Source organism: Rhipicephalus microplus, chromosome 3 (assembly GCF_043290135.1).
Source record: "Rhipicephalus microplus isolate Deutch F79 chromosome 3, USDA_Rmic, whole genome shotgun sequence".
Classification (NCBI taxonomy): Eukaryota; Metazoa; Arthropoda; class Arachnida; order Ixodida; family Ixodidae; genus Rhipicephalus; species Rhipicephalus microplus.
The window spans coordinates 247,006,256-247,028,940 of NC_134702.1; the positions used below are offsets into that span (position 1 = coordinate 247,006,256).

The following is a 22,685-nucleotide window of genomic DNA, read 5'->3' on the forward strand; positions in this document are numbered from 1 at the left end:
GGATGTCCATGTAGCCCTGACTGCAGGAAACAAGGCGGCGGCTACATGAATCATCCTGAGCGCAACTTCCTCTGGGCGAGTTAAGCCACCGGGAAGATCTGAAGATTTAGATTCTCACAGGGGCGCATTTGTTGCCTCCAGACTGCGATGGTCAGTTTCCGTTTGGACAGGCGTGGGACGACGAAGAATTGGCGATAGCGAGTTCCGGTGCGGGGTGATTCAACGAGACGAGTTGGTGGTGCGGTGGTTCAAGGATGGGGTATTCGAATGAGCGTGAGAGGGCATTAGACGTGGCGGCTCTGTATGGTCGTAGCTGCAATTGGCGTTAACAGCAGTTGGACGAGGCATACGGTGGTGGCAGAAACTCTCCACATGTCCAGGTAGACCACTGTATTGGCATATTTGTCGGTTGTTCCATGTGAGCGCCAAGAAAAATTGCGAAGGATGGCAGGACGGTGATCAAGTGGTACGTGCGGGCCTGCTGGCGTCCGCATAGGGTAGAAGACATTTGGGCGTCGAGGAGAGTCTGTGCTGTGTGGCAGTGCATGTGAAGACCTTCTCGCGACGTCGACATAGGTCAATGGTGCTGATACTGTCAGGGGCTGGTGCGTAGGCAGAATAACTTCAGGTACCCGCTGCTAAATGATATGGCGATGGGACGAGGGGGCTACACAACTATTACTGGGAAGCAAGGTTGCGATAAACAACTGTCGCGCAACCTCTTTGTGGATCAACTGTTAAATTCGGTGCGTCAATACGACGCGATTCATAGAGATGGCGCTGACGGTCACTGGTGAAGCTCTGGTCGTGTCCAAAGTGTGACATCGCATGGAAATGCGCTGCTTTTGAAACTGGTAGCTCTGGCGGCGATGAATAGCGTCTGTGAAAGTTTGAGGAGTTTTCGCCACAACCATGTGGATTGCTTCGTCCTGGATGCACATCATAATATGCTTGACTTTGTCGACATCGAACAAAGCAAGATTGAAGCATAGACAGATGCCTACGACATCCTCAATATAAGACGTGAAACTTTCTCCCTCCAGCTGGGTGCGGTCACGCAAGCGCTGCTCTGTGCGGAGCTTGCGTACTGCAGGTCAGCCAAATACATTCACGACGATCGTATTGAAAGAGGCCAGGGAGGTCAATTCAGCCTCGTGGCTTTTAAACAAGCTCCACGACTCCCGTAAGGTAGAAGTGGACGCGGCCAAGTTTATTGTTACCATCCGGCTAGTTGTTCCCACTATTTTATTTGAATCGAGCCAGTTCTTGACGCCCTGCTCCTCAGTGTAGTTAACAGAACTGGGTCACGCTTCCTCGAAATATCGGGACAGCAGAGATCTGGGTGTGTAGTAGCATTAGGCTCTACTGCAACGTTGTCAGGCATTGTGGGTGGTAAAGGTAGAGTTCGGCTGTAGAGTTCGAGGTTATAAAAGAGAACCAGCACTCTCCACCACTTGATAGTAGTATGCGTTTAGCAATAAGTTCGTTCCACGTTTATTAAAGGGACACTCAGCAGGTTTGCTAATTTTGAGCTGAGAAGCGCAAAGTGTACACGAGATGTTCACTATCATGTCTTCCCAAATTTTCAACGCTAAACGCCACGGAAATGGATCAAATTTATGATGAACGCTGCTCCCTCTTCCTTTCGCGGGCGCGCACCTAAAGAAGGAGGGCATGATGTGCACTTATGAAGAGCCCTACGTACACGGCAGTGCAGTGACGTACACGGCAAGTGTAGTTTATATAAATTGTTGCCTCAAGAGATTATTAAAACTTAAGATAATAATGAGAAACAATAAGCAATTGTGTGCCTCTTTTCATTTTTTTCGTAAATCGCAACAATATGCGGGGCTAGTGCACCTTTGTTTCTTAGCGTTCATGTTGCCGCGGTTTGAGCATCAAGCAGATGCCTGCCACGGAAAAAAAGTAAATGCTCCTGCTCCTTCGAACATTCATGCCGCGCCTAACCAGCGTTACCAAACCAGCCTTCCGGCACAGGCAGTGGTCCACAAAGTAATGCTGGTCAACAAAACAAGGCCACTCGCCTGCTCGAGGGTAGGGCTTGTTCGGCACGTCATGCGCCGCGGACAACTTGGTCGGATGCCCGAGAGGGTAGGGAAGAGGTTGACTTGAGAAGGCAAAGTGGGTGAGTAAGAAGGGTTTCGAGCTAGCCTCCTCTCATCCTCATTTCACGCCACTTGAATAAATCACAGTATAACCATGGAGTGAATGATGATGAGTGGGGCGAAGCATCCGTCAGCCCATTCGTGCTTCCGTCCGTCCACGTGACCATCCGTGCATCCATCCATGCGTCCATCCGTCTGTGCGTCCGTACGTGCGCGCGTCCATCCATCTGTCAGTTCGTATTCTAGTCTGTCTGTCCGTCTTTCGGTGCGTTCATGTAGTGAACACTCCCAAGTATCGCCATCTCGCACCTCACATTCCCTATGGCATATACCCGCTCTGCTTGTCCGTCCATCCGTCGCTCCGTCTGCTAGTCTGTCTGTCCGTCCGTGCGACCATCTAGTGAACACTCCAAGTACTGTCATCTCCCATCTCGCTTCCCGGTGGCTACGTACGACAACGACGGAGGATGGTCAGACTCACGCCCTAAGGAGCTTCGCTCCTAAAAAAACTAATTTCTCAGCTTTTAATGAACAGACCGAAAAAACTTTTGTGGCCGAATGCTCTTCATAGGGCACAAAACTTCCGTGTTCTAACTAATATATCTTAAGGGGTTTCATGAGTGGCTTTTTAAAGAGCGAACACAAATCATGCGATCAGTGGTCTGAATCAAATCAATCACGAGTGTCAACAACTGGTTCTCGTCCTCGTCTTTTGCTGGCAGGGCTGTTTTCACCCTATTCATTGTACAAAACTATTTATAAGAGTATTTTATTACAATTTCATTTATTACCAGAGATACAAAGTTGAATAAGCTTCGTTGTGATTGGTGCGGATTAGTAAGCTAAATAAAGCTGTAGTGCAAACTTATCGAATAAGTATATTTTCATTTATTATCAGCTGAATGTCGTGATGTGCTTACCTTCCCAAGTTTAGATGTTTCTGTTCCTCCAACATCAATAATCTTTTCGTCAGTCACTTGCAAGGCCTGAAAAAAAACAATAAGCGGTACATGAAGCCTTTCAGTCTGTTTCCCATTACTGTTCATTACATTTGGACAGCTAGCTGCACTACAATGCTACGTAACTTGATTCGCAAAGGAAAATGAGATCGTCCCCTTTATTAAAACAATTTTTCGGAACTCATCATTTTACCAGCAGCATTCCGAAAATACGCTATTAACACATTTACTTTGTTTTCGCGTGATTCTGCTTCGTGCACAAGAACATATCACAAGTTTGCGCCGGCCGAGCCCTACTTTTTCAAATTTTTGAGACCATTTTTTGAGGCTGTTTTGATGGGCACACTCATTTGGCAAGACTAGCTACAACGCTAGCCTTTAAGGTTGTATAATAAAACTCAGTGAAGCCGTGGCTGTCTTGGGAGCTTTTGTTCTATTATTGGGAGGCTTGGTTCTATCCCCGAGAAGGTTCGCTTGTCAAAACACTTTTTTCTCGCTTGCAATTTGCTTGCATTATAGTGACAACTACATCACATCTAGTGCGGGCTCACGCTTACTCACAACCAGGCGCACCAAATCAAGAAAGCAAGCCGACACCTAGAGGAAGACGCCAACTATCTTCCGGGGCAGTGAATTAGACGTAGGGCCTCAACAGTTTGTCTGAGAGACCAACCACTTCTTCACGATTTACGAAGAACGACATCACGAGCGGACGCGATGCCAAGCATGTCCTCTGCAAGTGACGTAACGCACCAGTCCTTGCAACTACCCACAATCTGTCTATGATCATGCGAGAATCCGGAAAAGCAGCTGACTCTTGTACAACAGGGTCGTGCCACTCGACCACTGGGACAGTGACCAAAAGATCTGCCACGTCCATTTCGCCAATGAAGATGTCAGTAGGACGTATTTCAATATAGGGTGCCTTGATGTAGATAAAGCCTCTGTTTCCGCTGGATGGATGGATGGATGGTGGATTGATGTGGCTGTACCCTTTAGAGCGGGCGACGGCTAACGCCACCTAGCCGTAATACCTAATGAACCAACAACTAGATCTATCTTTTTTCTTTAAATAGTGAAGAATAGGACTGGTACTTTGCAGTGAATGGTTTATTTTCACTCGTGCTTTTACTTTAGCCACCAATTAGATAACCTCCTTCTAGTTATTTCTACCCGCTTAAAGTCTATTTGCCCTTTCTGTCCCTGAACACCAGTGCTTTGAAAAACTCTGCGCCACCATCCTGAACTATAGAGTGAAGCCATTTACTTAACATTATCAAGTGTTTGGCAGTTTTCTCCTCTCCGCATGCACTGCATACCATGTCTACCCCTGTGTATTTGGCCCGATAAGTCTTGGTTCGAAATATTCCTGCCCTGGCCTGAAACAGTGAGAACTACCCCTGGTATTATCATAGATCCTCTCCTTCACAATTTCTTCTTAATTGTGCCAATTGTCCACATGTCAGTCTCCGTTTTCTTCACCTTTTTTTAACATATAGCTTTTTTTTTTTGGTTGGGCCCTCTGCTGTTTTCTAAGTATTTACCCATTATTTTCTGGTTCGCTTCCTCCATTTCGTATCGACATTCTTCATGTACAGGTAGCTGAAAACCTTCCTAGCCCAACGCTCCTCCAGCATTTCTCTCAATCGCTTTTCAAATTTTATCTTGCTGCTAGCTTCCCTGGCCTCAAATGATGTTCATCCCATATCACCTTGTACTCCCTGATTTGGTGTATTCCCATGAGCTCCTAAGGATAGCCTACATATTCCACGTTGCTTGATTTCTAATCTTGCCTGAACAACTGATCTCACGCACAAGGCTGCATTGCCGAACGTCAGACCAGGAACCATGACCCCTTTTCATATTCCTCTCGCAAAATCATACCTATTTCAATTCCAAAGTGCCCTATTTTTCATCACTTCTGCTTTCCTGTTACCTTTAGTCGTTACGTATATTTCGTGTTCCCTTAGGTACTCGGTTCCATGGCTTATCCATACGCCAAGATATTTGTATTCATCTGTTATCTTTAGCGTGACCTCTTGTATCCTAAGCTCACTACTTTCATTATCATTAAAAATCATGACTGCTGATTTTTTCTTACTGAATCTGGAATCTAACCTATCTCCCTGATTACCGCAAATGTCCATTAATCCCTGCAAATCTTTCTTGTTGTCAGCCATTAGCACTATATCATCAGCGTACATTGTTGCTGGTAGTGCCTGATGAATGAGTTTTGCTTGTTTGACGAAAGAGCGGTTGAAGCCAAATCGACTTCCCTCTTAGTTGGCCTCTAATCCTTGTAGGTACATCATGAATAATGAGGGTGACAAAGGACACCCCTGCTTAAGCCCCCGTTTTACCTCTGTGGGCTTGGATAACTGTTTTTACCACTTTATTATCCAGGCGGAAGGTTTCACGCATCCTGGTGGCCATATTGGTTTAGAAGGGCCGATAGGCGTGCATAAGCTATAACCTGGGAACGGTGCTGCACACACGTTCTTGATTGATTCACATGTGCTCTTTAGCCGCTAAAACAGGCTTTTGTGTGCCGCTGTCCAGTAGCACAATCACGAAATACAATGGGATGTTTTGCTTACTTCATAACAGCGAGTGAAGAAAGAAATGATAAGCACCAGTGAAATGCAACTGCTGGCATCGAACCAGCACCACCACCACATGCTAGGTCATTTGTAGTCAAATCTAGCATGTGGCCATGCATGTTTTAATATTTGGCAGTGAGAATTCTGTCGAAAGAATTGGCCCTGTACTGCATGTAATCTGCAAATGTCGTCGAAAGACGATAGTCTTGCGTGTGGAGAGAGTGAACAAAACATTTATTTGATGTTCTGCGCAAGAAAATTGGTGAATGGTATTCCGGAGGTGCTGCGTTAGAGTGCCTCGAGCGGGCAGCGGAGGCTCACGAGCGCATCAAGTCATGTCGCACGTGAGCCATGAGCATCACCTGGCAGTTCCTTTTGGAAAACAAAGCGCGTGACCGTGCGCGCCCGTCTCAGAAGTGACAAGGTGTTGAACGTGAGGCGACGGGTAGGTGCCACCACCATCTCGTCTTAGCAAAGCGTTGTAAACACCTCCTCTGCCATGCAAGCGTTGCATGGTAAGCGCAGCGTGATAAGCACTACGGTCCTTAAAATTACTAGTGTATTGCGTTTTCTAATAAGAGATGCATATGCAGAATATATGCGTGTTGTTATGGTGCCCCGACATGTGCAATAATTGCTTTTTAATTTACAATTGCACAAGCATGAACGCTCAGCCTTGGGCGACATTAGTGGTCGCTGCGGATGGGGTCGATCGTTTCAAGTACCCGATGCCGGTAAGAGTGGACAAACAGACAAACGTACAGACAGATAGATAGACAGATCAAAATGTTTGCGTCGAAGGTCCACAAGAAAGAATTTGTCTTTAAAAATCCTTGCTTGTGTCGCTATAGCTGCATCGCATAATCAGCGAGTGAAGCTGCTTTTCAAAAATTAACTCGTAAATTTCAGAAGTAACTTGTTTGTTGCGACAACTGGAAATGAAGATCGCTGCTTGTTGAGCCTGCTATTATCTGTTCCGCCGAAGAACTCCTGACATTTTATGGCAATATGAAGTATACAGAACCTCTCGGCGGGTTGCCGCCATCATCTTCATGTCATTATATTGTTGCGTGAAGGCAAACGTGAAACTATGCGTTTTCAGATAAATTTCAACAGCGCCAACACGCAAGCCAGGACGGAGAACAAGAGTACGCGCTTTATTAAAATCACGTCGTCTTTCTCGGCGCTTATATGACTGTTGATTTTGGACATTGCCCCATAACATTATGTATGTATGCATGTATGTATGTATGTATGTATGTATGTATGTATGTATGTATGTATGTATGTATGTATGTATGTATGTATGTATGTATGTATGTATGTATGTATGTATGTATGTATGTATGTATGTATGTATGTATGCATGCATTTGTAAAAGCTATAAAGACATCTCAAGAAAATTTTTTGGAGAGCGAGACCGGCACTTCACACTTCAGAGGGGTTACCGCGCTACCACGCTTATCTCGGGAGAGCGCAAGTTTGTATGTTTTGTGCTTGTACGCAAACTTTGCGTTGAAACTGTAAGCCTTGCGAATGACAATATATATATTCGTTGCAGCGGCTGTATTTGTAGAAGTTGACCCAGATTTCGCTGAGAGAGTATGCATAGTCGACACAAGTAACGCGTTGCGTCAACAAAAAGTAATAACAAATGGGACTCTCAGCACAGTACGTTGTTTTCATTCGTCATTTGTGCGGAGCAGCACGCGGCAGATTTGCAGTTGCCTGCCATTTCTTGCATGAAATATTTTGTTTGAAATGCAAGCGGTGATTTTTCTCTGAAGGCCACCATTACTTCAAAAGGGTTCCAGTGAGTGCAAATTCAGCGTACCCCAGACTGATAACGGCAAACATCAAACGACCGAAACCTATGACCTGGGCGAAATTGTCTGTCGTATCGTGTCAAGGAGTTTTCGAAGTTGATTTGTTCAGTAATGCGTAGTATGCAAAAAATTAAGAAATCACGGAAAATTTTTCTATCAGTAAGACAATAAACAAAATATCAATAAGCTACGCTTCTTACGTCCACTTCAGGATTCCGCATCGCAGCGATGCCACCAACAGCTACAATCAATAACGAACATCACACCTAAGCAAGCTAACAATAAGTGACATGATCTTTTCTGTTCCAGATCACCGTGCCAACGCAGGCGGCAACGCTCATTAACTTTTTATTAACATTAACAAGCTCATTAATAAGCTCATTAACTTTTCGGTTTCGTAATCATTATTCTAATTAAATTCTTGCGATATTTGCATTACGCTGATCTCGTTCGTATTCCGCCGTCCTCAACCTTTATACGGAGGTCCTACATAACTCGCTCCACAAACGACCAAAAAGATGTTCGAATATCGCTGGTGGGGTTTCGCATTCAGGTGAGAGCCTTTATTATCACATGCCCACTTCCATCTGTCCATTCCTCCATCCGTGCCCCCGCACTGTGCCGCGTGGCCGCCGGGGCACGCCAACGTATGCAGGCCACGTCGGATTCTACGGCCCTCGCATTTTCTAACGTGATAGCGCTGAAGAGCTAATGTCGCAGAAAACCTGCCGCCTGCATTGGCGCCATTGGTTGTGAGCGAAAAAACGTCTGTGCGTCTGTGACTGAAAAAAAATGAAGTTACCGAGATAGCCGCGCGAGGCCACTACTTGTTCACGCGTGCGTGCGCGATCGCACTGAAAAAAGCCGTGCATTCCCAAGAAATAAAGTGCTTAAAGTCACGCGACGTAGTAGTTTTTTTGCCCCACCACCGCTCTCTGCTTAGCCTCCAGCGCTTTTGTCGGGACGAGAGAAGAAATAAAGCAACTGCAGTATGCTACAAACCTTTAGTCCACTCGCACTAGACGAATTCCTAAAATTTTTTCAGCGTTTGGATTTGTGAGACAATTAGCTTATCTAGTGAATTAATTCTATGGTTACTTGAAAAATCTTTTCTGGTCCCCTTTAACCCATTTTCTGCGACAGGTGTCACGACTAAATCAAGCCCATTTGGCGATACTAGCGCGTGCTAGTCCAATCTACTGTGTGCTGAGTGAATATGTAACATAACATATGAATAAATATGTACTTAGCAGTTGAAGGGTGCACTAGAGGCCAGATTTCGCTATTACGTTCAACTCTTGAAGGCGAAACTTAATGGTCCCCCAATAGTGTAACTATTTAGAGTGTGTTCAATTATTCAGGAGCAGAGACGCGTGAATCTTGTTTCATGTTGATCGAACCCCCCTCCACCAGTGGGCTGACCGCATTCATGGACTCACCCCAAATTCACTAGGCACGTCATGTCCCCTCTCGGCACACTCCCTCAGCCCTCTGGTCAGTTCGAGCCCGTTCACCTAAACATCATGAGACCCTTTACCCCATCTTTACCCTCACGCTACAGGCTCACCGCCATCGACCGGTACACTCGAACCCGTATTCACAAACCAACGTAATCCTTTCCTCGAATTTACCCCATGAGATTCAAACCTTTATCCGTCCACTTAACCAATTAGGACAGCATTTTTGAAGTTGTGTTCTCCTTCTTTTTCTCCAATACCATTTTTGTACCTTTATAAGTGTAGAGAAAATCTACAGGTCAGGCTAAGGGTCGTTTGAGAATGAGAACTTCTACGGCCTGAGGCATGGCCCTTCAAGGAAATCGTTGCGGAAGATGTCGGCTTGGCTTTTTTCACTGGCTGGATTGCTCATTTCGGCGCCACCCCCCCCTCCCCCAGTGTGACAAGTGACCCAGAATGACAGTTGAAGTCCCATCTCTTGAGGTTCTTTAGACTGCCTACTGGTTTTGAACACTTGAGGGCCGCCAGTTACCACACCTGCTCCAACTATATGATTGACCGTTTCCACAGACAGGTGAAGGCAGCGATTATGCATCACGTTTACCATAAATCACTCGAGGTCAATCCAGCTGTAAATATTGGTGTTCGTGCTACCTTAAGCTGGAAATCCACGCTATGCCATTAGTGCTCGTCAACAGAGAACCACTCCGTCTCCCAGATTCCTCACATTCCTCGCAGCTTTGCCATCCAGCAATACGACGTCAGACCCCACCGACTTCGTCAACTGGCACCGAGCACCATCTCCGCTTAACGACCGCCACCTGTAGCCCATCACAGCAAGCCTACTCATCTTGTGTTCAATAAGCAACCATCGTGCACGCACGCTTTCTTCCGGGACGGCACCGTCCACTGGCTTTCGTAGTCAACTTACAGAGAACCCTACGTTGTTCACCATGATGACAAAAACTTCTTTTAACCTGAACGGGAATGACGTCGGCATCTCCATTGGCCGACACAAGGCCGACTCAAGGCCGACTCAAGGCCGCATAAATTCTAGGAACGAACCGGGCAGCGTCACTGCTTTCACCACACGCTCTGATCGTCTGGTACGCATCCCAGATTTCTGCAGGGAGGGGTGTGGTGTGGCGTGGCGACATTGCACGCAAACCTGCGCCGCCTCCGTTTCGTCCCTGGTTGGCCCGGCATGACGCGAGCACTTGCTGGTACACATTTTCGATAAGGAACAGCACCACTGCAGTTTCACTGGAGGCTAACTTCAGCACTGGTGGCTATGCAAGCAAACGTTATAGCTCCATTTCAACTTTCGTTTTTCTAACCGTTTGAGCGCATGCAGCTCTAGCATGCTCCTCCCGCTGCTGCTGCTATAACAACAAACAGTCGTTGTGTTTCTGTTTGAGTTGCGTCCTTCTATTGACACGGTGCTGAGTCCTCTTCCACAACCCAAACACTCCTCAGCACCCATTCGTGTTCATGGTATGCTGCACCGGATGTCAATTTGCCTCCTGGCACAGCCAACTTGTGAAATCCGCAAGAATTGGAGTAGTGGTAGATCAGATGAAATATACAACAGACATCATTGATAAGAACGACAAAGCTGTCAATTCTTCAGACATGCTTGACTATTTGTACGGTTTCACGGGACAAACACTAGCCCCGCATAGCCAATGTATTTTATTTATTTTTCATTTATTTTCACATACTGCAGCCCAATGTAGGGCTATTGCAGGAGTGGGGTACATACAGTAGGAAAGAATATGAATAACATCAAAACAAGTTCTTCATCAGAAGAAATCAAAACAACTATCGCCACATTCTAAGCACAACCGGGTACAAAAAAGACAACAATGTCATTCCAGTGCCTCCAAAAAATCTGACATATTCATTTCACGAGCCGAACCTGGTAGTTCGTTCCAGTAGACAATAATTTTCGGAAAGAAACTGTAATTGATCATATTAGTACGCGCGAAGAATGGCCTTATGTTAAGATTGTGACCACGTCTAGTTGGCAGAGCATTAGCATACACGATGTAATTATCATTAAAAAGCCGGCATGATGAGTGAACATAAGAGTGCAAAAGTTTCAAAGAATCAATATCACGCCTAGCGCAGAATGGAGATAAACTCACAGATTTTATTGCAGATGAGGGCGAAAAATCATGGTCATAGCGATGAAAAATGAAGCGACAGACTTCCTCTGGACAGATTACATTTTATTCACGTCACCCACTTTGTACGGATTCCACACACGATGCGTACTCTAATATAGGGCGGATGAGTGTTTTGTACATTAGAATTTTGGTCGATTTTGCGATTTAGATGATGTTCGTCTTAAGTAACCTAACTTTTTATTGCTGTAGACGTAATGTAGTCTATGTGATGCGACCATTGCAAGTTGTGTGTGAGCAAAACGCCGAGGTATTTGTACGTGTCCGCTCGGGAAACTGCGATGTTGTTGAAGGAGTATGCATATCGCGATGGTGAATGGCTGTTAGTAAAGGACAAGACTACTGTTTTTGGAAATTTATGCGCATCTGCCTGTCAGAGCACCAAAAACAAAACTGCGAGAAAAAATCCTAAAGTATGGCATGATCATTAGGAGAACTAATTACCTGGTAAAGTACACAGTCGTCAGCGTACAGATGACCTTGGGACCTAATATTGCTGGGAAGGTCATTTATAAAAATCAGAAATAGAAGTGAACCGAGAAGGCCAGTTCTGAAGTTCCAGACGCTGTGACTTCTGAATTTGGAGCGTTTAATGAAAGCATTGGTTTAAAATTGCTTACATTCAACAGATATATTGTTCGAAATTTCAGCAATTGCCATAAAATGGCTCTATGTGGCTTGGGGAGGTGTCATGACGCCATTAATTTTTTCAAGCTTGTGAGAAAAATTTCGGCTCTGCTATTTTTCTCAGTGATGCACATTTGCTTATTTTATTCATTATTAAGTTTTCTCACTACAGGCTTCGTTCGTTACTGCGTTGAACCCTCTTATAGCAAATGTCCGTTAAAACAATGAAATTTTCGTAGCTCTCGAATATTTTTGTGAGTGTTTCAGACTGTACTTGGCTTTCTAACAGTTTGCCTCTGTTAATATGCAACTGGCCCGGCCTAGCTTGCTCCTTCGATCGCAATTTCGTTCTAGCAATTCGACTATGCGCAGTAGTCTAATCAGTGAAATGCAAACATTTCTCCATGCCTTTTCTTTTCAGGCATATTTAAAGCAGCACTACATAGCAGACGAAATTAAGGTGTGGTCTTGCGTCCATGAATTTAACAGAACTATTTCCGACTCGGCAAAAGACGGCTCTTAACTGCGGCATTCTGTGCGTAGTTATGTGAATAAAGTTGTCCTGCTACGTCAATCAGCATCAATGACTTCTAAGAATATTTACGGTGTAGGATAACATGGCGCTGTTAGTATATATGGAACTTTTCTCCGGCCAGTGAACAACTACGTTATTCTACACGCCGATGGCATTTGACAGAAAATAAAGTTGTCGCTAACACAAGGCTTATCGAATATACTCACACAAATTGTAATTCTTCTGTCCCTATCGCGTTTCTGTGTTCAGAAGTTCAGAAAATGTGCTTGCGGGTACGTATTCAGTATCACATTTTTAGTTAGAATTAGTTAGAATTGAGTTAAACATTAGAAGCACGCTCACCTTCATCGTTGTGGTTTCGAACGTAGTTATCTTTGCGCCATCATCTCCACAGCATGACTTTGGCAGAATAGTCGAGATTGCTTTGAAACCCGCTTGTATAACGCTGTCATGCGGTCCGTAACCGGTATCGACTGCCCGTCCGACGAAGCGTGCAGGAAATATCTACAACAAAAAGTTGACGCAAAGGTTGTACAACGAATGCAGGCAACTGAAGGTATGGGCTCAGCCAAGAAATAAAAGGAAAGTTTGCGTAGCACAGAAATGATGAATTGGGTGAAGAGTTTCTTACTGCTGCCGGACAACTCATTTTATGCACCATAATCATGCAGCTCGGTTCAGAACAGTTTCCTACGCTGCGATGCATTCAGCTTACCGGTGCCGATCGTCATAGTGCCGCACCATGGTAGTCTAGTGGATAAGGTTCTCGGCTGCTGACACGCAGGTCAAGGGATCGAATCCCTGCTGTGGCGGATGGATTTTTAATTGAGGCGAAAGTGCTGAAAGCCCGTGTGCTGAGATTTGGGCGCACGTTAAAGAACCCAAGGTGGTCGAAATTTGCGGAGCTCTGAACTACGGCGTCTATCATAATCATGTGGTGGTTTTGGCGCGTTAAACCTCACTAATCAATCAACAAATAAAGGGACGCGTTACCACACTGCGCTCTGTAAAAAGAAATGTTACGTGCTATCCATTACAGAAAAATAACGCATTGTAATTCGGCCATTATCACTGCACCCTCACTGCTGCAACCAAACAACAATTTTCTGAACCTCATACTCATTTCAACAATATTGCTTTGATGAAACACTCCTCTAAATAACTTATTAAACAAGTGTACCCGGCGTTCGCTCTGTTATAGGCACCTATTTTGTATGTTTTTTATGGTGAAGTATGAAGAAATAACCTGCTTTGAATTTAACCGGCTTCTGAAACATTCAGGATCTCTGGCAGGCACACCTAACAAATCAATGTAACCACCAGGCGCCCGCCACGTCAGGCAGATGACTCCTAGATTGCCTACACATAGGACATGAATGACACACAGAGAACTGCATGCGTATGAGGGCCCGTTCCTCATTGGGGCGCATGTCTCTTGAATCACACGCTGGCCATCGAGATGCGCGCGCACTTGCTCTCCGGCGCAAATACGGCTTTACGTATTTTAACCGGACATCCCCATCCCTTACTGTGGGGGTTCATATACAGCCGCTGCTGTCCAGCGAGACGGTCAAGTGATTTTGTCTGTCTTTCCGCGCACCTTATGGTACCTATGCTAAAGAGGTGGCCATAGCTTTTTCACCCGACAGCTTCAAACGTAATATCAGACTCCAAAGGAGTCTGGCGAAATTTTCAACTGGAATGGACTCATTCATAGCTCAAAAATTTTTTTTTATCTTGACCATAGGTACGTTGCCCCACTCTCCGCTCAGTAATATCAACTCCTGGCAAGCAGTACGCCCAAGCAATGAGACGGCGAACGCTCCCAACCACGCAATAATTCCTCGCGACACAACCGCTCCCACTGTTGAGCCCTGTAATCCAGGTAAGACTTCCACTTCTGACTTTCAGTGAGATAATGACTCATTATCGGGACTACCACTGCTTTCATGTGCCCTGAAAAGTACTCAGGAAGGCGAACGAAATAATTCTCCACCTAACCACTAACAAGCTACTGTGCCCGGCAGTGCTTTACCATTTTGACTCAGCCTTTTTTGACCCCTGCCAGTATTGTGCGGATGCGGTTGACACCACACGGTATGGACATGCCAACTCAATCCTCCGTTAACCCTGACCCTAATGCAACCACAAACAACTGAGAGATGGCTCTGCTTGAATGCCTGGACCTTTATGCGAAAATTCAAGGGTCCGGCGCGCTAGAACAGCGGCTACGACTTATCGGGTCCCCGACTAGAGACTCCATCTTGTTATATAAGAAAGATGACCCACCATGGGCAGGATTTCCTGACCACCTGTCTGTTTTATTATTTACCACCGCCATTGCGAAATGCTCAATTGCTATTCACCATCGCACCGTCTTAACCCAGACGCCTGCACGGCACCTTTCGAAAGCGGACAACCGACTTCTGACACGCTTCCAAACAAACACCTCCTTGGATCCTGCAGCCGCATGTATCTTATGCAGGGCCGATACCGCTACTTTGCACATTGTGGGATACGGCTTTAGACCTACCATATGATCACAGTATGCCTTGTACTCGTCTACGTTTCTCATCTACCTTCACCCTACCCACAAGAGATACTTGCGAAGAGTTCCTGCTCAGATGCTCTATCCAGGATGCTCAGCCCTCCTTGACAGCCGACGCCCGAGCAGGCAGGATCTCCAGTGGGCTTCTAGAACTAGGAGAACACCCGTGTACATTTGTTGTGCAACTCTCCGTGTTTTCTCAATATATACTTTCCACCACCACCACCAAGCACAGCAGCGTTCTTCGCGCGGGCGGCGCATAGGCACGCGGCGTAAAAGATTACAGATCATCTCCTCCTACGATCAACCATGCTGCGATGCGAAAGCATCGCGCGGGGTGTGTCGTTCATCTCTGCAGAGAATTCCAGCCATAGTGCAGGGTAAAGCTCTGCTTGCCGATGTCGCTTCTGCCACCGAGAAAGCGAAAGTGCAATGCCGAAAGAATCTACATGAAACGATGCACGAAGCACTTGAGACAGGTAACTGCTACTCGTTGGAAACGTTCCATGCCACGTTAAATGAAGCGAGTGTCAACGACTGATGAACAGCTCTAGAACGGGCGTCGCTCGACCGTGTGTGCTAGAGAAGCGCCTGCCAGGCAAGAAGTTTGTGGAAGCATTCAGCCGCCCCGCCGAGGTGGTCTAGAAGCTAAGGAGCTCGGCTACTGACCCACAGGTCAAGGGTTCGAATCCCGGTTGCGGCGGCTGCATTTACGATGGAGGCGGAAATGTTGTAGGCCCGTGTGCTCAGATTTCGGCGCCCGTTAAGGAACCCCCGCTGGTCTAAATTTCCGGAGCCCCCCACTACGGCGTCTCTCATATACATAGGTGGTTTTGGGACGTTAAACCTCACATATCAATCATCAATCAGCGTTCAGTCACCGCGGGTTGCAACGCTTGACGTCCTGTGTTTTCAGCAACGTGCGTGGCCGTTGCACAGAGAGAAGGAATAACGGAAGCAGTAAACGCCCACTTCATACTGCGCGGTGATACTGACTAGCAGTGTACCCTTTCAGAGAGAGAGGGTGAGAGATATATATGCAATGATTTGGTGCACTAAATCTGTCGCGCAGAGGAGTGGAGGGGAGGAGGAGTGCGCAAATCTGCGTAGAGGACGAGCATGCGGGAGAGTAGTACAAGCGCAGTGTAGACGCTGCGAAACGGACACTGCCCTTAGCAAAAGATGCTCTCGGGTAGTAAAGACGCACAGTGTCTTTTTCGTCCCATTTCTAGGGAGCTTCGCCCATCGATTATATTGCTACTCAGAACAACTGCTGAGGTTCGATGGAGGCGTGCTCTGTTTAAAAAAATATATAGAAACCTGGCACAAAGAAGAACCAAAAACGCCGGTGCGTTTTGTACGGGTGCACATTTGCGTGCATGGTACACGGGTGCTCTTCGTGCGTAAAGTTTCCTGCTCACAAAATACGTGCTTTGTGTTTCCACTGTAACGATACAAAGGCCAAAGCTTCCAGCGTGTGCCAGAGCAAATATGGGTGGGCATGGACGGATGAATGGATGGGCGCACGTGAGCATACGACAATGACGGCTTTTGCCCTAAATGCACCGCAGTGCCCTGAAGATTTGAACATATATTCCACGCGCGTCATCTCTTAGTTATCTTTAGCAGTACCTCTTATATACTGATCATTGAAGTATTTGTGATATAAAAAGTGTGTTCGTTTAGCATCGTTCAAACATTCGATGTTGACCCAGGAGGTTGAATGCCCACCAGCCATCTTGCGCACAAAGAGTGCACTGCTTTGACTCTTGTCAACGAAACATTTTTTTTCCATCTGTTTAGGAGTGAAGCTTCTTAGTCCCGCATCCCGCACTCGCTGCGGCCGCCTTCAATGTCGAAGCTCCGCTCCACATTGTCTCCCGATGGGCGCTTGTTCTTCGACGTGTATCCAACGGACGGCGCAAAAACTAGTGGCACTGCAGTTTGGGCTTGCTAATGTCTTACGGATTCTCAAATCAGGCATGACAGAGTAAAGAGAAATTCAGCTAGTACGAATGCGCAACGCGTCGCAAATGGCTACCCTTAGTGTGTCTCAGCTGGCTACGGAATATGCATCGCATCCGAGAATAGCTTCTGCAAACCACCGTTGAGAGCATGGGTGCGGTGTTGTTGATAGTCCCGCGGTACACAAGTGTTCGCGGAACACTTGATACATAAGAGGGTATATTCGTCTACGTGAAACGAAAATGTAATTGGTGAAGAACAGTGTGCAGTTCTACCAGGTAGATTAACCCACACTGCACTGTTTTGTTTCAAGCACAACGTACTTGAAACTTTAAAAAGAATCTTTATACTGCGCGAATAGTTCTGAATTCAGTAAAGGTTCTGATTCAATAAAGCTTGACATAATAATAAAGTAGCTACAAATGTATGAAGCACACTGCATTGCGATGATACCAATGTAATCTTTTCTGGATTAGATATCTGTGTTATTGAAACAACTGCGATTTTCTGGTTGGATGCACTAAAAGACTCACAGCCAACCAGTTAGAATTAAATACGACAAAAGCTATACTATGCTCTTTAGGCAGAAAAATAGACCTGGAGATATTGCTATATCTTTAGTATTGAATGGCGGAAGTATTGCTAAGGTAAAGGAAACACAATTTGTCGGCGCATGTTTTAAATGCAACCTTTGTTGCTCTTAGTGTATGGCTAACCTCTAGTGAAGATATCAAGTTTGACAAGTTTGCATCGATGCTTGCATCATATACGTCCAGGGAGAGTGCTTGTTTAACCACCCCCGCATCATGTATTGTATTCTAGTCTCAAATGGGTGTACCGTAGCAAATAGTTAAAATAATATTGTCCTCCAAAACGTGCACTCCGTCTGCTAACTACCTCGGTTACCACAGATGTCTCTTTTTCGTTTGTATATTGTTCTGCCATTCCCACAGTTCTATAGGCAACCAGCTGATATGTTACTTTATAAAAAGTTAAAAATAGCATTCAGAGTCTTTCTAATACCTAAGCAAATATCTTACTTATAACCTGCGTACTGTTGCATTGGTAAGGCCAATGTGTTGGACCTACTATGGCGTACAGTCAATTCACATTCAAATTGTGCTGGTGTTAAACAAGATTGCTGAAGTAATTGAATACGTTAGGCAGACTAAGAACATCACATTTTGGTAAGCGAATTACGAATGTAATAATCTAAACCGACTTGAAGGGTGCATGTGCTGAAGAGGGGCAATGCATGTAGTATATTGATTGGAATCATTATTCTTTCATTATGGTTTTTTTATATTACACTCTATTTGTAAGTATTTTAGTGTATGATGATAGAGCAGATAATGCCTTTTCTATTTATCGCTAGGGAACAGCTTTATTTGAATATTTAAATCCTATTTTACCGAATACTGTAATATTTTTGTGTATTTATTATCTGAATGTATATTATTAAATATTTTTTTACTCATCACGATCGGCGTAAAAGTGCAGAAACACATAATAACATGCAAGTCACAAGTGCTGTCTAACGACTGAAAATTTGGTGAAAAACATATCATATATGTGCAAACATGACTGCATATAAAAACCTTGAAACCTTCTACCAAGCACGTAATCAAGTACGCTATAGGTACGTATTATCACCATCTGTAAGAGCGACTGGCGGTCGGCGTGTGCACCTGTGTTCATCTTTTATGATTTCATACCCTTCGGAGATTTCACGGGTGTGCTGGTCTCTGTGTCTCACCACCAAGGCGCTTTTGCTTCGCTCAGCCGGGCAATCGCTCTGGCGGCGAAGAAAGCAACAATGCGTCTATGGTGTACCTTTCAAAGAGCTAGCGTGCTCCCTTAGACTGAAGTGGAGGCAACGTAACGTCTGCCCAGTGTAGATGCACCCGCATGACAAAGGCATGGAGTACATTAATCGGCTCGCACAGTCAGTGAAGCGCTTAGAGTGCTTTATGGTGCAAATTTCAGTGCTGATAGTAGCCCACCCCTTCTGTATTTTTTATTGAACTCTCGCACACTTGCTACCCTGCTTGATTGATTGATTGATTTGTGGGGTTTAACGTCCCAAAAAATTGCTACCCTGCTTCTTGTCACGGTAATTTATAAAAAAATAAAAAAAAACATTCAAAGTAAGAAAAACACAAGAAAGTGCAAGACACAAGCGTTGTTTAACGACTGAAAGTGTGGTGGAAAAAACGATGCAAATATTGAATGCATATAAAAACCTTCAAACGGGGCGGCACTGCATGCAGATATAGGATAACGGCCCTCTTTTGTTTTGCTGATTCAAGGCCACACCCACAGCCTGAACGCCCTCTTTTTGTTCCCTGTACAGGTGATGGAACAGTCACTGGGAAGTGGAGGCAAGCGCCAGGCATGGGAAACGAGCCGCTTCATATCTGATAACGTGCCGTAAAAAAAACTCACCTAAAGCGCGAGGACAGGACTTATTTGGTAACGAGTTAGGACATGATGTCTTTTTCATTTCGGCTTTAAAGAAGTACCCCGAAGAGCGCTTAAAAAGTGCTTTGTTGGGCACTTTCTTGTGTTATTTTTTTCTTTTCTGTACGCTGATTCGGATATGTTTCAACTAGCCCAGTTTGCTACTTTACTTCTATGTACTGCTTCGCTGGAACTGCGCGAAGCACCTCACGAAGAGAGGGCAAGGTCAGCAGACACTGTGTTTTTGCCCTTTTCGGCATTTTCTGAAAATTTCAAGCTAAACTAATAAACAAATAAATTAGTAATACATAAAAAGGTGACATAAACGAAACAAATAAAAATAAATTATAGAAAAAAAAGCACAGTGCAACAGCAGCGCCGTAGTTTGACGCGATAGCCTCGCGTGCCAGCTCCCGAGTGAAGCCGCGAAACTGTACTGGTTCTGAAAACGTTGCTCCACCATACTGACTTCATGAAAGCCAGCAGCGAGCTCAGGCGCGTAGTCATTTCCCTTTGGTTTCTGAGGAGCCGCGCTGATCGGTTGTATTCGTACACACAAAACTGCTAACTTCTCTTTGACGTCCGATGAAGTTATTTTCCTAGTGTATTTCTTTGAGAGAAATGCACCATGAAAATTTTGGTAGCCTCGCAAGATAGCATATGCTTGTTAAAGTAGTCTAAAAAAGCCGCTAATTGCTCTAATACATGCATACGAACACTACAGTGGAGTGGCGCGTAGTATGTACTAAGACAATTTGCTTACGGTAAAAGTGGGGGTATTCTTGGCTTCTTCGTCATCTGCCTTAGCAACGTTGATATCGCCCAGCGGAAAGAAATTCAGCTTCTCGTGGTAATCATGTAGAGTGGAAATAGCAGAGTCTGCTTCCGCATCGGGTCGGAATGTAGGTTTCAGATTCCAGGCGGGATCAAAAGCGGCCGTGAACTTTTTGGCGAAGTCATCTTTCTTCTTCTCACCTTTAAAAGAAAAAGAAAACAACAAGTGGTTCAGTATTTCACGCACTCCCCTGAACGAGTGCCACAGCTTTCAATGTTTTTTTGTAATAATAATAATAATAATAATAATAATAATAATAATAATAATAATAATAATAATATTAATATTAATAATAATAATAATAATAATAATAATAATAATAATAATAATAATATTATTATTATTCCGCGTATCCTCACAATATGAACAAAGTGACTGAGTTCTAAGCCAGAGCAAGGCGAGTAGCTCCTTGAGTGGAGACCAACGGGTGCTCTAAATATACGGCCAGATTTTATTCATATAAGGAATAGACATGACTGTAGGTTGCTTATTCATCTCGGCCCCTACGGTGACTGCGCCGTCAAGTTCGCCATGCCGGTCTAAGAATGGCACTGTGGCGGCATCGCAAACTTCAAGGAAGGGCAGCACTTTAAGAATGCCCACTCCTTGAGGTGTTACAACCGCGCGAACCTACGTATAGCTGTCTGAGCACTTCTCAAATGTACGAGAACATGCGTTAAAGTGGCCCCGTAACACTTTTTTGAGTTACCATGAAATTAATTCACAGGAAAAGCACATTGCCTCACAAATTCAACACGGCGAAATTTTTAACAATGTATGCAGTACTAGCGGAGTTGCAAAGATTTGTCGCACGCTGCACTGGCATTCCGTCTTCTCTCGTCCTGACGAAAGCGCTGGAAGTGAAGCAGAGAGAAATGGGAGGAGCAAGAAAAAAAAAAAAACGTCAAGTGGGCTTCGTAATATTGAGCCCTTTTTCTCTTTTTTTTTTCTTCGAATACGTGGCTTTTTAACTGCGATCGTGCGGGCACGAGTGGACAAGTGACGGCCTCCCATGGCATATCTGTAAAAACCGACAGCGCCATATTCAAATCAGCCAATGGCTCCTAAATAGGCTAACTACGAGTGATTTTGAAGCTTATTGCGTGATTTGTCGAGAGAAGAGAAAGCCGTTTTATGAATAAACAAATTTATTATGAATTGCAAGCCGCGTGCTGCGCTATATTATTTGGCTCGCATGTCTCTACTACCGATCGGCTGCATTTTCTGACCATGCTCAAAAAGTGTTGCAGGTTCCCTTTAAGGAGACCCCTGCTACAACTTGTGATTTACATAGTGTTCTTTTTTACTCAGTTTTGAACAATGAAGTAGCTCTGTGGTAGGACGCCCCTTTTTCACGCAGAAGGACCGGCTTCGACTTGCAGTCGTATCAAATGGTGTAAATGCTTTGACCAACATTTTAAAAACCATTGCGTGAAGCGCAACGCCACTTTCCTCTCAGATCCTTTGAACACAACTAGCGAGTTTTCTAATCCCATAAAATGAAGCTGGCTTCAAAAATGTTGCTATAGTAGGCATTTGCAAGCGGAGAAAAAATGCGGACAGCTACGCTCTGGTGGCGCGAAGACCAGCCACCGCAAAGCTCGGCGCCTTCCTCACACAGACATCACTCCTCCTCGCTTTACCGCTTTCAGACCTAGATTTTTTTATTTTGGTCGGGAAACAATTCAGAATGTTGTGCATATTTTCGTAATGCCATGCCTTAGCCAACCACACCGAAAGAATCAACGTAGTGTGGAAGTACTTATTGACTAATAAACATCGTGTCAAACAGGTGAGATATCATTGGTTGTGAAAGAGAAAACTGTTTTTTTTTTTACTCCTGCTACTCTCGATATTTACAGCAAGTCTCAACCCGTTTGGCGGTGCGATAGTTATTGACAAAGCTATAGAGCTTGGTCCCAAAAATGGCCCTTCACCGCCTCAGCTTGATAACTTCAGGCCTCACCCATAACTGTTAAAGAAACGAAATGCCTGGCTAGTTGGCATTGGTCTCTCACGTTCTCTTAGTTTCCAGTAGCGCCGTCTTCTTTTGTCTTTATCTCGGCAACATGCTTCCTTGCGCTCAAAAATTAAAAAGCCATAACTGCTGTAAACTTTCTTTGTGGCTCCTAGCTGTTGGGTAAACTGCAGTTTTGGTAATAATCACACTGGTATTCTTCCTAGAATGAATAGTGTTGGTTTCTTTTCCAAAGTTCTAAAAGAAATTCGTGATGGTGTCAGTTGATGCTTCAAAGCCCAGAAAGTTACTATCCAACAACCTTATATAGTGCGGTAAGTTTTGTAATTTTCTGCTGCGGTAATTTTCTGCTTAGCTTTCTGTACGCTTTATTCTTTTTTATAATTTTGCCGTCATAGGGACGCAATCGCATGATTCGCTTAAATGCTTGTTTCATCACCGTGCCTGCAGAACCGAGTAGTATGAAGATCACGGTTCAATTCAACTTCACCAGAAAACATCGCTAGATTGTTTCATTACACCTTTTTCTTCATCGAACGTGCTGCTAGGAGGCACACGGAGATGTAATTGCTTTACGAGGCGT

The 22,685-nt window shown here is 44.8% G+C and overlaps 1 protein-coding gene across 1 annotated transcript in view; it reads right to left on the reverse strand.

Moving 5' to 3' along the window:
- The window catches only part of LOC119168750 (uncharacterized), a 288,336-nt gene that overhangs the window by 204,656 nt on the left and 60,995 nt on the right, over positions 1-22,685 (reverse strand). The window contains exons 7-9 of the mRNA XM_037420141.2: positions 20,053-20,264; positions 12,659-12,820; positions 3,047-3,112 (exon numbers count right to left, since the gene is read on the reverse strand). Of these exons, the coding sequence (XP_037276038.2) occupies positions 3,047-3,112; positions 12,659-12,820; positions 20,053-20,264 (440 nt within the window). The remainder of the gene's footprint in view (positions 1-3,046; positions 3,113-12,658; positions 12,821-20,052; positions 20,265-22,685) is intronic.